Below are 14,268 nucleotides of genomic sequence, written 5' to 3'. Positions count from 1 at the left end.
AGTGCAAGTGAGTGTGTAACACTGATTGTATATAGCAATAGCAATAGCAGTTAGACTTATATACCGCTTCATAGGGCTTCCAGCCCTCTCTAAGCGGTTTACAGAGTCAGCATATCCGTCCCCACAGTCTGGGTCCTCATTTCACCCACCTCGGAAGGATGGAAGGCTGAGTCAACCTTGAGCCGGTGAGATTTGAACCGCCGAACTGCAGATAACAGTCAGCTGAAGTGGCCTGCAGTACTGCACTCTAACCACTGCACCACCTCGGCTCAAGTCGCTCCCATTCTTCCTGCTTTTATGTCCAACCCACAGTCTGGGTCATCATATAGGCAGGGAGAAACTCCCATACTCGCTTGCACTGAAGATGTCACTTAATTGGGTAATGAAACGTCTGCAAGGAAACAACTAAGTTCAGAGACCAACAACAACTCCACAGTTTCACTCTGAGCTACACACACACACACACACACACAAACCTCTATATTCTTTTGTATTGGAACTATATCAAAAATACAGCCAGGTCACAATTAGCGCAACTATTGAATCCCAAATAATCTTGCAAAATGGCTGAACGTTTCTGGGTAAAAGAGCCTAAAATATTATTTTGCTTTTCATCCTGGATTGTTTTTTTCTTCCAGCAGATTCTGAACAAAGACTGAAAAAAAAAATAGCTGAAAAGACATGGAGATATTGATTAGGCAGCAGCTGTCAGATGCTGAGAAACAACAAAGTAAATGGTTTTGAATTCTTTTTAGTATTTACTGTGTAAACTGCTAAAGTTTTCCTCCAGACATTTTTAAAAAATGGGTGTTTTCCTAAATGAAAAGCATGTTTACAGAGAAGTAAGATCCAGAGAAGTAAGATTTGGGTGCTTATTTATTCTTAGCTGAGGTGGTTTTTTTATATATATAAACTCATTTGTCCATGTTAATAGTGTCTTGCACCATATAAATTTATGATATATGGGGAGGTGGAAGATAAGTATAATATTTGACAAGATGCTGATCGCTTGTCATAGACAACTGAGTATCTATTTACATACTGAATATACAAATTATTTTTTAGTTTTCTTGCATACAAAGCATTGTTTCCAACTGTCAACATTCTTGGAAAATTCACTTAATCCCACTTCTACTTGACAGAAAAGGTTAGATTTTTTTCAGTAATTATTTTCAGCCTATGCAGTGGTCATACAAATTCTCCTTGAGAGAGAATAGATGGATGTCTACAGCAGATTTATTTTTAAAGGCTTCTAATGAAGCATAATGCTATATGTCTCTGACACAATTGAACCAGTTGCTTGCCAACCACATTTTAGTTCAGTGTAGTTTGTAGCTGATAGTTTTAGTGTATGCCTCAATGTGTGGCACAAATCTTGAAAATCAGTTGAATTGAGTAAACGGATTAAGGCGCTGCAAAAGCTTCAAAGGGTACTTTTCTTTGATGATGCTTTGAGAAAGCATCCCTTCAGAGTCGCTTGGCAACAGCTAAAGAGCAAATGTTCTTGTTACCTCTGTTTCCTGTGGCGTTTGGGTATCCTCTGGCTTGCCCAGGAGGCTACTAGAACAGTGGTTCCCAAACTTGGCAACTTTAAGACTTGTGGACTTCAACTCCCAGAATTCTCCAGCCAGCTGGAGAATTCTGGGAGTTGAAGTCCACAAGTCTTAAAGTTGCCAAGTTTGGGAACCACTGTACTAGAAGAAAGCTTTGAAAGGAAGGTTAATGAAGAAAAACTCATCACTGATTTTTTTTTATTTATAAAAACCATAATGTTGCTTCTGTGACTCAAAGCTTGAAGTCAAGGCGAAGCACAACTATCTCTCAGGTGTATTTCTCAAGCTTCTAATTACCCTTATTCAAAATTATTTTCATTATCTATATAACTAAATGCTAAAAAAAAAGAAAACATTTTCATCTATTTTTTTTTAAAGACGTTGATGCTTTGAAAAGCACCTACAACTTGATCAAATCAGCACATGATGGGAAATCTGCCCTTGATTCCTTGGAGAGTTTCTCTTTTGACTTATATGTCTTATGTGCAGAACAAGCATATCAGGTAAGGGCACATCCGTTTTCCTGGGGAGAGCGTGCCATATTTTAACATTGTGTAGATCTTGTTTAACGAATGAAATTTGTTTGCTTTCAGATGGGTCTTCCTGAAATAAGCCGTGACTGTCTACAAATGTATTTTAAAGGGAAAGCGCCTGTTAACCAATTCCTGGGCAGAGCGTATTTGTGCCAGAGCCAGTTATATACTCCTGTATCTACTGACAATTTGGTGAGCATAAGACTGATCTTGGTATTGTTAATCTAGAGCAGGGCTGTCAAACTCACATCATGGCGGCGTCACCTGACGTATCGGGACTTTCCCCTCTTTGCTAAACCAGGCGTGGGCGTGGCTAGCATAGGACGCGTCTGGCCCGAGGGCCGTGAGTTTAACAGTCCTCGCCTAGAGGCTCTTATTTTGAAAAGGAAATTAAAGGAAATGGAAATTATAATGCTGGCTGGAGAATTCTGGGGGTTGAAGTCCAGGCATCTTAACGCGGCTATGGTGGAGAAACGCTGGTGTAATGATTATGATAAACACAATAGCTTGGTTCTTAAATTAAACCAAGGACATTCGTAAAAGTATTTTATTTATGCTTTTTTGTTCTGCAGCTTTTTATATCCCTGCGAAATTTCTCACATCATTTATATTTATAACGTCTGGAATCAATAATGTTTCTGTTGGGATCATTATGTCCACGGTTCTGCATTATGAGACTATTGGAAACTTGGGCTATGCAGAGCATTTGAAAAGGACCCTTTTCAAAGTGTGTTAGGGCTGACCTCAAGGCCATAAAGCAAAGTGTGTGTGCGTGGACAACACGTACAGATATCTGTGGACGGCCTTTGGAGGAGCCAAAATGTCTGCGAGAACAAAATTGCTTTAGTACTTGGATTGTCATGCTTTGCAAAATGTCCATTTAAATACTTCACAAATAGCAATAGCAGTTATAGCAGTTAGACTTATATACCGCTTCATAGGGCTTCCAGCCCTCTCTAAGCGGTTTACAGAGTCAGCATATCCGCCCCCAACAACAATCCGGGTCCTCATTTCACCCACCTCGGAAGGATGGAAGGCTGAGTCAACCCTGAGCCGGTGAGATTAGAACTGCCGAACTGCAGATAGCAGTCAGCTGAAGTAGCCTGCAGTACTGCATTTAACCACCGCGCCACCTCGGCTCCATTTAAAGCCTTACTCTGAATGGGATAAAGTGTGTTAAATAGCATTTATTATAAACTCTTAGCAGAACTTAGCAGGTTTGGGCATTGTCAGGTTCTGTATAAAATTGTATTTACTATTTACATACCTATAAAGAAACGGAAGAGAGATTGTATTCAGATGCAATGGACCTTCTGCTGTCATCTATAGGTGGCCCCCATTTAATTAATCAAATAGTTTACTTTATTACCTACCAACTCATGCAATATATTATACATATATGCATCATATTATAAACAGAAAAGGAGTGGTACATATATTTGAAGTAGGTAAAAGTTGTGAATTTTGAATTAATAACAGTTTGGGGTTTGTTGGTACTAGAATAGTGATACATCATAGAGGGTTTTTTTTTAATTTCAAAGTGAAATACATTTCCTTTTAGGGACAGTTTGAAAAATTCAATATAAACTTGCTGAAAGCCATTGATTTTGCATTAAGTGATTCAAGGTAAGATCTTTTTCATTCCTTCTTTTTGAGGATCATCTCCCTGGCTTCATGTGATCATGTGCTGAAAACAATTGTGCTTGGCTAAATAAACAAGACTTACTTCATAGCATGAAAAGTCCTTTTGTTGGCTTCTTGGTGGTCTCTGAGCATGGTTGCTTTGGTGCAGGCGTTTCATTACCTCCCTAAGTGGCATCATCAGTAAGAGGGAGGGTGGGTTTTAATAGCTGCTCCTCACTTAACGGTGCTTTGCCTTAATGCAGCTATCTATTTTATATGCTAAGGAATGGAGCAATAACCAGAATGGTTTAGAAGACCTGGGTAAGACTGAATGCCTGGTTTTTAATCACATTCCCATAATATGTTAATGCTTATATTAGATAGCTAGGCTTTCTTTCTTTCTTTATTTAAATTATGGCATCTACAGAGGCCATGCAATCACTGATATATAAATTTAGTTTAAACAAAGCATCAGAAAATGTATGTATGTTTGTATGTATGTGTGAATGAATGAATGAATTCATGTATGTATGTATACGTATGTACTAGATCAGTGTTTTTCAACCTTGGCAACTTGAAGATGTCCGGACTTCAACTCCCAGAATTCCCCAGCCAGCATTCGCTGGCTGGGGAATTCTGGGAGTTGAAGTCCGGACATCTTCAAGTTGCCAAGGTTGAAAAACACTGTACTGGATGGATGGATGGATGGATGGATGGATGGATGGATGGATGATGGATAGATAGATAGATAGATAGATAGATAGATAGATAGATAGATAGATAGATAGATAGATCAAAGTTTGCACTTTCCATCTAAACAATCATACAGCAAACAAAGAGTTACCCGTATCTTTTTGGGGAAAGAGTATAAAACCCAACTCCCTTGACCAGACCCTTACATTTTTTTTCAGGTTATGCATGAATTAAAAAACCCCAATATAATAAGCTGATGGTGGAAAGTCTTGATATAAGAATATCCTAGATCCATTTCTTATCTATTTCCATTTGGGGCCAGATACTCTTAAGGAATAATGAATAATATATTTTTTATTCCAGATACTATTTTTTGATATACAATGCATCATCTATTTATTGGAAAAATATAAGACCATTTTTAAAGCCTGGGTTCCGCTATTTTCTTATACCGAGTCTCTCTCAGATTGTGTCCGCATTGAATCATCCCAACGAGGAAGACAAAGATTGGACAGCAGAACTTATGATGTAAGTTGACTTCCTGTTTGGAGAAAGAATCATTCCATGTCAGTAAAATCAATATGACAATTTTGTTGTTGTTGCACTAATGTTGGCTTTTCTTAGGTTATCAATATCTCCATAGGAAGAAAAGAAACTGTCCAGGAACTTCTAGTCAGTGAGATGCTGGCTCGAAATGTAGGCTTAATATTCTATTGTTAATATTCAGCAAAGAGTTGCTAAGTTAGAACTTAATTGATTATTATTATTGTGTACGAAATGCTATATAATGTCAAGATTTTGAATGAGAAATCAGGTTAGTTTGATTTAAAAATAGGATAGGTTAAAACTGCCTGCTAGCATTCCTGAATTTTTTTAATACTAATCATTAATTTAGTGGTTGAAAATAACTTAAGATAGTGTAGGCGATGAGCAGGCTGAGCTAGAGAGAGAGGGTCAAATACGTCATAAGTCATGAGTCTCTGCATGTCCACTTTGAATGCCTTTCTTATCTCCCACTCATTTCCCTTAGTTCGCGGTTGTCAAACTCGTGGCCCACAGGCCAGAAGCGTCATGCGCTGGCCACTTCCTCGTCCGGTTTAGCAAAGGGGAGGGGGGGAATCCCAATATATCACGTGATACTGCTGTGATGGTGCGAGTCTCACACACCTGCCTTAGTTGGTCAGATTCTTGTAGAGTGCTTAAGCTTGCAATAAATCTTTGTACACATTTGAACTGCCTGAATCTCCTGATTTCCCTGGCACTTGAGAAAAAAAAAACATTGATGTTTTCATGATATTTTAAAATAACTTTTAAATAATTATGGAAGTTGATCTAATGGGTTTTGGAAAACCTCATAAAACCTATTTATGCAAGTCCTAGACTCACTAAATGTTTGGTTTAAAATCAACTTAATAGGAGACTTACCCTTTTTGTAGGGATAATTTTTTTTAAATGAGAGATTATTTTCAGTTCAGGGGAACACAAACATAACTCTATATATATATATATATATATATATATATATACTGTGCATCTGTTTTGAGGATCTTGGCATCTCAAATACATACTACTCCACTTCATCAAATTACCTCCTAAATACTGGTAGTCCAGAGTTAAGCAAGGCTTTTAACCCTTGCTTAACTCTGCTCGAGTGAACATAAAATGCCTAAAGTCAGACTAGATGAGGCACGTCATTCTCCTGCCTCCTCCTGTAGAGGGCGCTTTTTAAGAGGCTTTTTTCAAAAGTTAAGCAGAGTCATCCACACTGTGACTCTGGGAGCAACCAGCTCAGCCTGACCTCAGCAGCTCTTGCCTTTTTCCTTTTACATTTTCTTTTCTTTTCATGAGGACAGTGGTGAGGCTCTGCCTCCCCCGACTGCATGTCCACTGGTTGTAAAGTTACTTTTTAGCTCTGTTGTAACCTTGAATGGCCACTAAGAAGGACAGTTGTGAGTGCTACTTGTGTAAGCTTCAGTTCTACATATGCACATACAAAATTGCATAATGGCTACAGTGCAAAATTCTACGTCCTAAAGTTTGGGTAAATATAATATGCGGACAGAGGGCATCCTTTTTGTCCTAACCAAAATGCAGACTCTTGGACAGATTTCTCAGTAAGAGGGAATGAAAGAAAAGCACATTTAATTTTATTCTGCTACCCTGGACTGATTATTAGTTTTTAAAAACATCTGATGTATAGCTCAAATGATTTAAAAAAAAAACATGTTTGATAAGATTGCATTTTTCTTTTTTTTCTTTTTTCTTTTTTACCACTGTGCCTCTGATTAATTGAGTAATACTTTTTTCTATTTTTCTTATCTTCAAAATGAGTGATCAGGTAAAATATACATGATGTAAAATATATACAGCAAATATAGCAACTCTATCCTTTAGGCTTCGTAGTTAAGATTATTTTACTTTAAAAGTCTGGAATAAAAGCTAAAGACTTTGCATCCAGTAGATAAGGCAGAAGATCATGCATGAGTTTCACATATGCTTTTTGTAAAATAATGGGCTTTAAATAGCTTTCAAAAAAGACATCATTATTTGCTAATATTTTTATTTCTACAGAAACGAAAATATTAGTTACAATAATTTCAAAATAGGGTCTTCGTTTTCACTATGTCAAGGTTATAAAGTAAAAAACTTTCAAGTTGTCAAAGGGCTTTTGTCAAAAGTCACATAAAAGTTGTTTGTTTACCAATATTTTTCAAAAGGATATTTAATATAATCATTTTTTCATCCCAGAGAATTGCTTGAGTGTTTCCTGGATGCTTCCAGAATAGAAGAAGCCACAACCTTTTCATCCACTGCAGCTACATTCATTGAAGAAAACGCTCCAAGTAGATATAAGGATTTATTTTCAATAATGGTAATTTTTTTTTAACTTAAAATTTCCCCTTGATGCTAACAGAATGCTAGAAAAGTTGCAGGTATGAAAGGTGGTGTTTCACCTGAATGAGCAATGAATGCATCTTGCTTTATATCCTTCGAATGGGTACTTTATGACACATAATAAAAAAAATGAGAAGGATATATTGAAGTAGGAAACAAAAATGAAATAAAAATATAAGAAGACAAAGATTAACTTTTAGATTTATAGCCTGTCTTTCCTTCAGGAGCTCAAAGAGAAGCTCCATTTTTTCCACAATTCTTCTACAGTAGGTAAAGGGTAGGCAAAGGGCTTGACTGGGAGCATCAAAGCCATGTTCCAGTCCATCCTCAGCCATGGAAGATAAGGCTAAACGTAAAACCTGAGCACTATAAAGAGCAAGAGGGGCGCTGAAAGTGTTTAAGAGTCTAATTACATCATCTAATGTTTCATTTTATGGGGAGAAATATAGTAGCAAATTGATGATTCATTATGGAAAAGAATGTGTTATACCAAATATTTTGGGTAGGAGGAACAAATAAAGGGAAAAAAACAAATAAGACATTAAAAAGAAAAAGGTGCATTAAAAAAGACTAATACACATACACATATTAACCCTCCAGTTGAATGCTGATTAATATGTTATCACGGTATTAGTTTCCCACCCCTTGTGAAACCAGCCCAAAGAATTTTAAACTATTGAACTACTAATTCTATTTGCAAGTTGTTAACCGGTCATATATACTACATTTATAATAAGTAGTTAACAGGAAGAACAATAATAAATAGGATTAAAATCCCAAACCTCTCTTTTAACACATTGTTATTGTAATCAACTTGTAGAAAATTTACCACTCATTCTTCATTATCCCACATCATCCCATGAATTAACATCATTGGTCCTGGATTAAATATCTACATTTATTACTTAATACAATCTGTTATCAATTGTTGTCTGATTAAATACAATAAGTCCTATCTTCCTCCCCAAAAAGTCTATAAGGTTTTTCCTCAGTTAAATGTGATAAATCCATTCCCCAATCTTCTTCAATCCACTGTATAAGAGTGCAGGCTTGAACTTCAGAGTGGTATACAGAGTTGGTGCTGTTATTTCTAAGTCTGGGTTCATATTTCCCAGGAATCTACTGCTTTGAAATCACTTCCATCGTTTTATGGGTTTAATTTATTTACAGTCACTTGCCTCTGAATGTTTTCCACAGCCTTTATAGTTTCATCAAACCTTTTTTAAAAAGCTTTTATCTTGCATGTCATCAATCATTTTTTGAATAGCAGCCTCCTTCTCTGTAATCTCAAGTATTATTGCTCAGTGTAGTAGATAAGAGAGTTTTTCAAAGCAGAACAAGTAAAAAGACAAAAAGCAGGTAAGATATTTTCTGTACATTTCAATCCAAGATTAAAAGAAAGATTAAGAAAGATAAACTCCAAAAATTTTGCCAATTCATAAAATACAAAATCCTTGTAGTCCAATAAAATGTAAATCAAGTAAAAGCACTTTCATTATCATGTTCCTTACAGAGAAGTAAACATTATCCAAAATAACAGCATAAATCAAAAGGAAAAAGAAAAAGCAGAGTCCAGCAAGGGGTCAAAATAAATTAGCATTCAGCCAACTGATCAACTTTTAAATATAAAAAGCAAAGTAACACAGAGGATTCAAAAAGCGAAGTTAAAATCCATGCTTAAGAAAACAAGCTGCCAAGAGAAAGATAAATGCCCAGTGGCTTTCCCATGGCTCCCATAGAGAACTGGAATCTCCAAGATTCCACTTCCCAGGTGGATCCACGGGTGTCCAAAAGCCGTCTTGGGTCTTCCCTAAGTGCTCCTGTTCAAATCCAGGGAGCAGCACTGCCAAAGAATCAGCTTGGGCAGTAAAATCGGCATTGGCAGGAAATTGTTAGCAGGAAAAAGGAAACGTTCCTATTGTTCAGCAGCTGCCTTGGGGAGGAGCTTTTGGTGTTTTGAATTTTAACTATTTTTGAATAAAATAAAAATTGATAAAGAAAAGAAAATAGAGCAAATTATTTGGTGCTTATATTGTTTCGTGACCTACAGAGTTTTACTCAAGGAACCATTTTACCCATAGGAATTTTTTTTGGTCTTTAGATTGAAATATAATCATTTTCTATTTTAAGAATCTATAATGAACATTCAAATGTTGGAAATTCTTGTTGTTTTCCTGTTTTCTATAAACTATGATAACTGTTTATAGGTGCGTAACAAACTAGTGGAAGTTTCGGAGATAGAAGATAAACTTGAAAGCTGTATTAGTTTGAACATCATATATAAAATTCAAACAATCAAAGGGTAAGTACCAGCATTTACTCATGTAATTCTTTGGTATTTATATATCTAAAGGGAGACTGGTATCTTGGAAATCATAAGTAAAAGAAAATGCACAAATTGAATTTATCAATCTGTTAGAATTACATCCTATTTTAAGTTCAGTAACTCAAGGCAGCATAGGTGGTATATTTTCGTCCTATTCCTTTACCCCTTATATATACACTAAACTGAATTTGTAATGTTTTATTTTAAAAATCCATCCTCTTGTTTAAAGTATAATTGACTATTTCAATGTAACAATTGAGCAATATAAAGAAATATATCAACATAAGCACACTCCATATATACATAAATCATTCATAATACAATAATAAAAAATAAGAATAAAATGGTCATCTCCTTTCCTTGCTAAGTATCAAAGTCATTGTATATCTTCGGAGTGATATGCGTATTTCAGTGTTGGGACTGTTACTAAGGAGGCCGATTTTCTGACCCAAAACTCTCTCATTTCCTGTGGGAACCAAAAATTGTAGATCCTCTCCTGATTATTTGACAAGATGAATTTCATTTAGGCATAGAAATCCCTAAGATGGATGGATGGATGGATGGATGGATGGATGGATGGATGGATGGATGGATGGATGGATGGATAGAGATTGATGGATAGAGAGAGAAAATTTGAAAATATCAATCATCTACTAATAAAATATTTTCAGGCAATTAGATAAAAATCAGATTCCAGAAGATGCTCTTACAGATTTGAATAACATATTTGAACTTTTGAAAGGATCTAAAAAGGAAATACAGCGTAATGAAAGGTGAGTTTCATATTTAGCAATATTCTGGAAACTTTTTTAAAATGTCAGTATTTATTATTTACATTGCATCCAGATCTAAAATATAAAATTGATGTATTTACTTTGTTCAGAAATGCTCTTAAAGCAGTATTTATTTTAATGTTTGATGAATATTGAGTTATTTGGCCAAATTCTGATTTCCATCGGTTAGTATATGTATGATATTCCAAACTTCCTAACAGCAATGAAAATTTTTTCTGTGACTCTCTCTCTCTCTCTCTATTTTATTGCTGTACTTGTTTTATTTTTCTTCTTGTTGGGAACCTGTACTAAGGTCGCGACTTCTGTTTTTTGCCTTTTTAAATATGAAATGTGTATTTGCAGGTTTATAGTATATATAGCTTACATTGTTTTGAATGTGTACATTTTTGGTATGTGTTTTTGGTGTTCTAAAGCATTTATTTGAGTTCATGGAACTGTTTTATTTATTTTTTAATTCAAGATTTATGCTTCGTTGTACGGTTGAATGTTTTTGCTTCCCAGTGCAGGATTTTTGTTTTTCTTTGTTTTACTGTTTTATGATTGTTTTATACTTCCTAGTTTTATTGTGAACCACCCAGAGTTGTTTTTAAGATGGGCAGCCATGCATTTTTTTAAAAAATAAACAACTCTTCAACACCAAGAACTGTGCAAAAGTTCCATTCGTTCATGAGAAAGTGGAGGGAAATTACAATTTGAACAACTGTGGGTGTAAGATACTTTCACCTTTAGCCCTGGCAGTGGGCTATTAGCTGTTTGATTAGGATTCATTTATCTCTGCCGTAGAGACTCTTATCTAGATGTCTGTGAGATTTCTGTCAAGGTTGTAGTCCAGGAAATGAGTTTAACCATGTAAAGTCAAAAGGTCTTCACTATCGAGTCTTGATAAAAAGTGACTGGCAATTTAATTGCCTCTTCCTGCTTCAACTACTGCAGGAAAAGAGTCATTACCTAAGTCAGTGTTTCTCACCCTAACTTTAAAATGTGTGGACTTCAAACCCGCCCACCCACTGCCGAATTCTGGCTGGAGAATTCTGGGAGTTGAATTCCACATGTCTTAAATGTCTATGGAGATTCTCAGTCATCCAGGTCACAGTTGTCCCAAAGGTGCTTTTTCAAGAAGCAACTGGACTTTCTGGGGTTTCTTTAAAAAGACATTTAGCTTTTCATCCAAGAAGCTCCTTCAGTACATTGGGGAAACAAAACAACCACTTCATAAACTCATGACACAACATAGGAGAATAAACCCATAAATACTAGATTCGGCAATCCATCTGCATTTAAAAGACAAAGGTTTTGAAGACAGCAAAGTCCACATTTTGGACAGAGAGAACCGCTGGTTGGAAAGAGGCGTCAAAGAAGACATCTATGTCAAAATTGAACAGCCCTTTGTCAACAGAGGCGGAGGGATACAACATCATCTATCTCCAGTCTACAACACAGTCCTTTCAGCAGTTCCAAGAAGGCTCCACACCCATTTGCACCACCCAGATAAACGGCCAGGTCGCCTTAACGACTCCCTGAAAGTATGGAAATGACCAGCTGTCTGCAAGGAGTATAAACCTTTCCATTCCCACCGTCCAGTCAGAGCTGAAGAAGCTTCTTGGATGAGAAATGTCTTCAAAGAAAGACCAGAAAGTCCAGTTGCCTCTTGAAAAAGCACGAACGTCACATCTTAGAGTTGCTGAGGGTGAGAAACGCTGACCCGTACACTAAGGATTCCCCCAATGCCTACTGGCTGTCTGGGTCTTTCACCGATTCTCAAAATTGCTGTCTAGTGCTTCACTCCAATATCAAAACTAAGTGTCCATTCAGATGAACCAGCAACCTTAAATGATGGACAAAGTAGCCCAGCACATGGGACAGAATCAGTTATTACAGGAAAGCCTCTCCAAGTAGGACTCGGACTGACCTGGCCACCACTGTTGGTTCAGCTGCACACAAGTACCATCCTGTGTTGAATAGTCTCTTCCCTGCCTAAAAACATGGGAACCCAAGTAAATTTAATGCCTTCTGTTCTCAGTGTGAACTATTTATCTCTCTGGTTCCAAATGACTTCCTAATAGAATAAATGATGATTCTCTGTATATTTATCGCATAAATCAACCCTTTGTTATGGTTCTGATTTACTCCCTTTCCTAACACAATCTTCCAAACATTCTGACGTTCATGATTGAAGGAGATTTGCCTCTTTCAAATGAGCACCATAGAGAGGAATACAAATACATATGCTGTTTCACGCCGTGACCCGTCAAAAGCGCGGACGGCAAAAGCGCGATCGACAAAATCGCGCCTTTGACGTCATCACAGCGCGACGAAAAAGATCAAAAAATTCAAATAAAAATTAATAAAAATTAAATTAAAGCAAGCCGATTCACATAAAGGTAAGGGTTAGGGTTAGGGTTAGGGTTAGGGTTAGGTTAAGGGTTAGGGTTAGCTTTAGAGCGTTAGCGTTAGCGTTAGGGTTAGGATAAGGGTTAGCGTTACGTTTTTCGTTACTTTAACGGTTAGGTTTAGGGTTAGGTTTAGGGTTAGGTTAAGAGTTAGGGTTAGGGTTAGGTTTAGGGTTAGGTTTGGGGGGGTTAGGGGAAGGTTTTAGCTTTATTTTTACATTTTTTCGATCTTTTTCGTCGCGCTGTGATGACGTCACAGCGCGCTTTTGTCGAGCGCGATTTTGTCCTACGCGCTTTTGTGGTGGAACCGTTTCACGCCATAAATATTAGGGAAAGCTTGATGGAAGAACTAAGACTTTATCCCCCTGCCCCCCCCCCCCCTAGTGATGTCCCATATCAGGGCAGCTAATCCTTCTCTGTGTGGAGGGTTATACATAACTGTATAAGTAACTGTTTAATCCAGTTACTTATAACAAGATTGTAGTTGCCAGCTTGAAACACAGAACTATTTATTGAAAACTATTATAATGGGAGAAGAAGATTTCTTTCTTCCCCATTCTCTCAGTTTTGCTGTAAAAGCTCGGCAAGCTATTTAGCAAGAGAAGCAGACAGGTAGATAGATGATTGTTCCAACTTTCTAACTGAATTTTTTTAAAAAAGATTTTTTTTTATATTAATGTTCCTGGTACTTCTATCTTACAAAAAATCCCCATCTGGGATACTAGATTTGCAGCCACTCTCCTATTTTTCTGTTCGTAACTCAGTCGAAATATCTTCTGAGTGATCAATTGTTGGTCTTTACTAGGTAAAAGTCTCTGTTACTTGCTAGTTGTATCCCGATTCTGTTTTTTTGTTTCTGTTTTTTACTTTTGCAGAATTTCTTTGCTGCTAGAACTGGCACGACTTTCCTTGAGATTAAATTGTATAAGTATTGCAATGTTATGTTTAAAAGAGTTGAAGAATTATAAAATTCACGTGAGTATTAAAAAAATCCTACCTTGAATTATATTGCCATGAAGCATCCTCAACGCAAAGGATTGCTGTTGTTGTTTTTCACTTGTATATAAATGTATTTTTGACAGGAAGGTGCCATATAAGCAAAATAAACAATTAAAAAAAAAATCTTTCCAAAATTACTTAGATAAAACATAACAACGATCAAATCCCAGGAGACACATTTTCCCCTAGAAGCATAGTTCCTCTTTTAAAATAATAATTAGAAATAGAGTGTTGAGGAATGTATTATCGAAAACACAAAGAAATTAAATTACATATGTCCATAATAATAGGAAATTATATTATAGCTTGTCTGGCTGTGTATGCTATTTTCAGCTGGGTGAATAAGATTTTTTTAAAAAATTATTGGGATATGCAAATCTTTTTAAAGAGTGAGGTGCATGTGAAGATTTTGGATAAATCTTAAAATAATTAAATCTGCCATTTTTACTCAAGTGTTTAAAA

General features: G+C 36.4%; 1 protein-coding gene across 1 annotated transcript in view; it reads left to right on the top strand.

Moving 5' to 3' along the window:
- The first annotated feature begins 635 nt into the window (after window positions 1-635).
- Window positions 636-14,268, top strand: part of CFAP46 (cilia and flagella associated protein 46) — a 90,405-nt gene continuing 76,772 nt past the window's right edge. The window contains 9 exon segments of the mRNA XM_087702663.1: window positions 636-730; window positions 1,932-2,056; window positions 2,147-2,278; window positions 3,648-3,712; window positions 4,766-4,930; window positions 7,151-7,274; window positions 9,505-9,599; window positions 10,295-10,396; window positions 13,683-13,782. Coding sequence (XP_087558789.1) covers window positions 682-730; window positions 1,932-2,056; window positions 2,147-2,278; window positions 3,648-3,712; window positions 4,766-4,930; window positions 7,151-7,274; window positions 9,505-9,599; window positions 10,295-10,396; window positions 13,683-13,782 — 957 coding nt within the window. The 5' untranslated portion in view covers window positions 636-681.

Source organism: Thamnophis sirtalis, unplaced genomic scaffold (genome assembly GCF_051295495.1).
Source record: "Thamnophis sirtalis isolate CommonGarterSnake01/CBP01778 unplaced genomic scaffold, rThaSir2_p1.2 scaffold_15, whole genome shotgun sequence".
Classification (NCBI taxonomy): Eukaryota; Metazoa; Chordata; class Lepidosauria; order Squamata; family Natricidae; genus Thamnophis; species Thamnophis sirtalis.
This window is presented reverse-complemented; position numbering and strand designations above follow the sequence as displayed.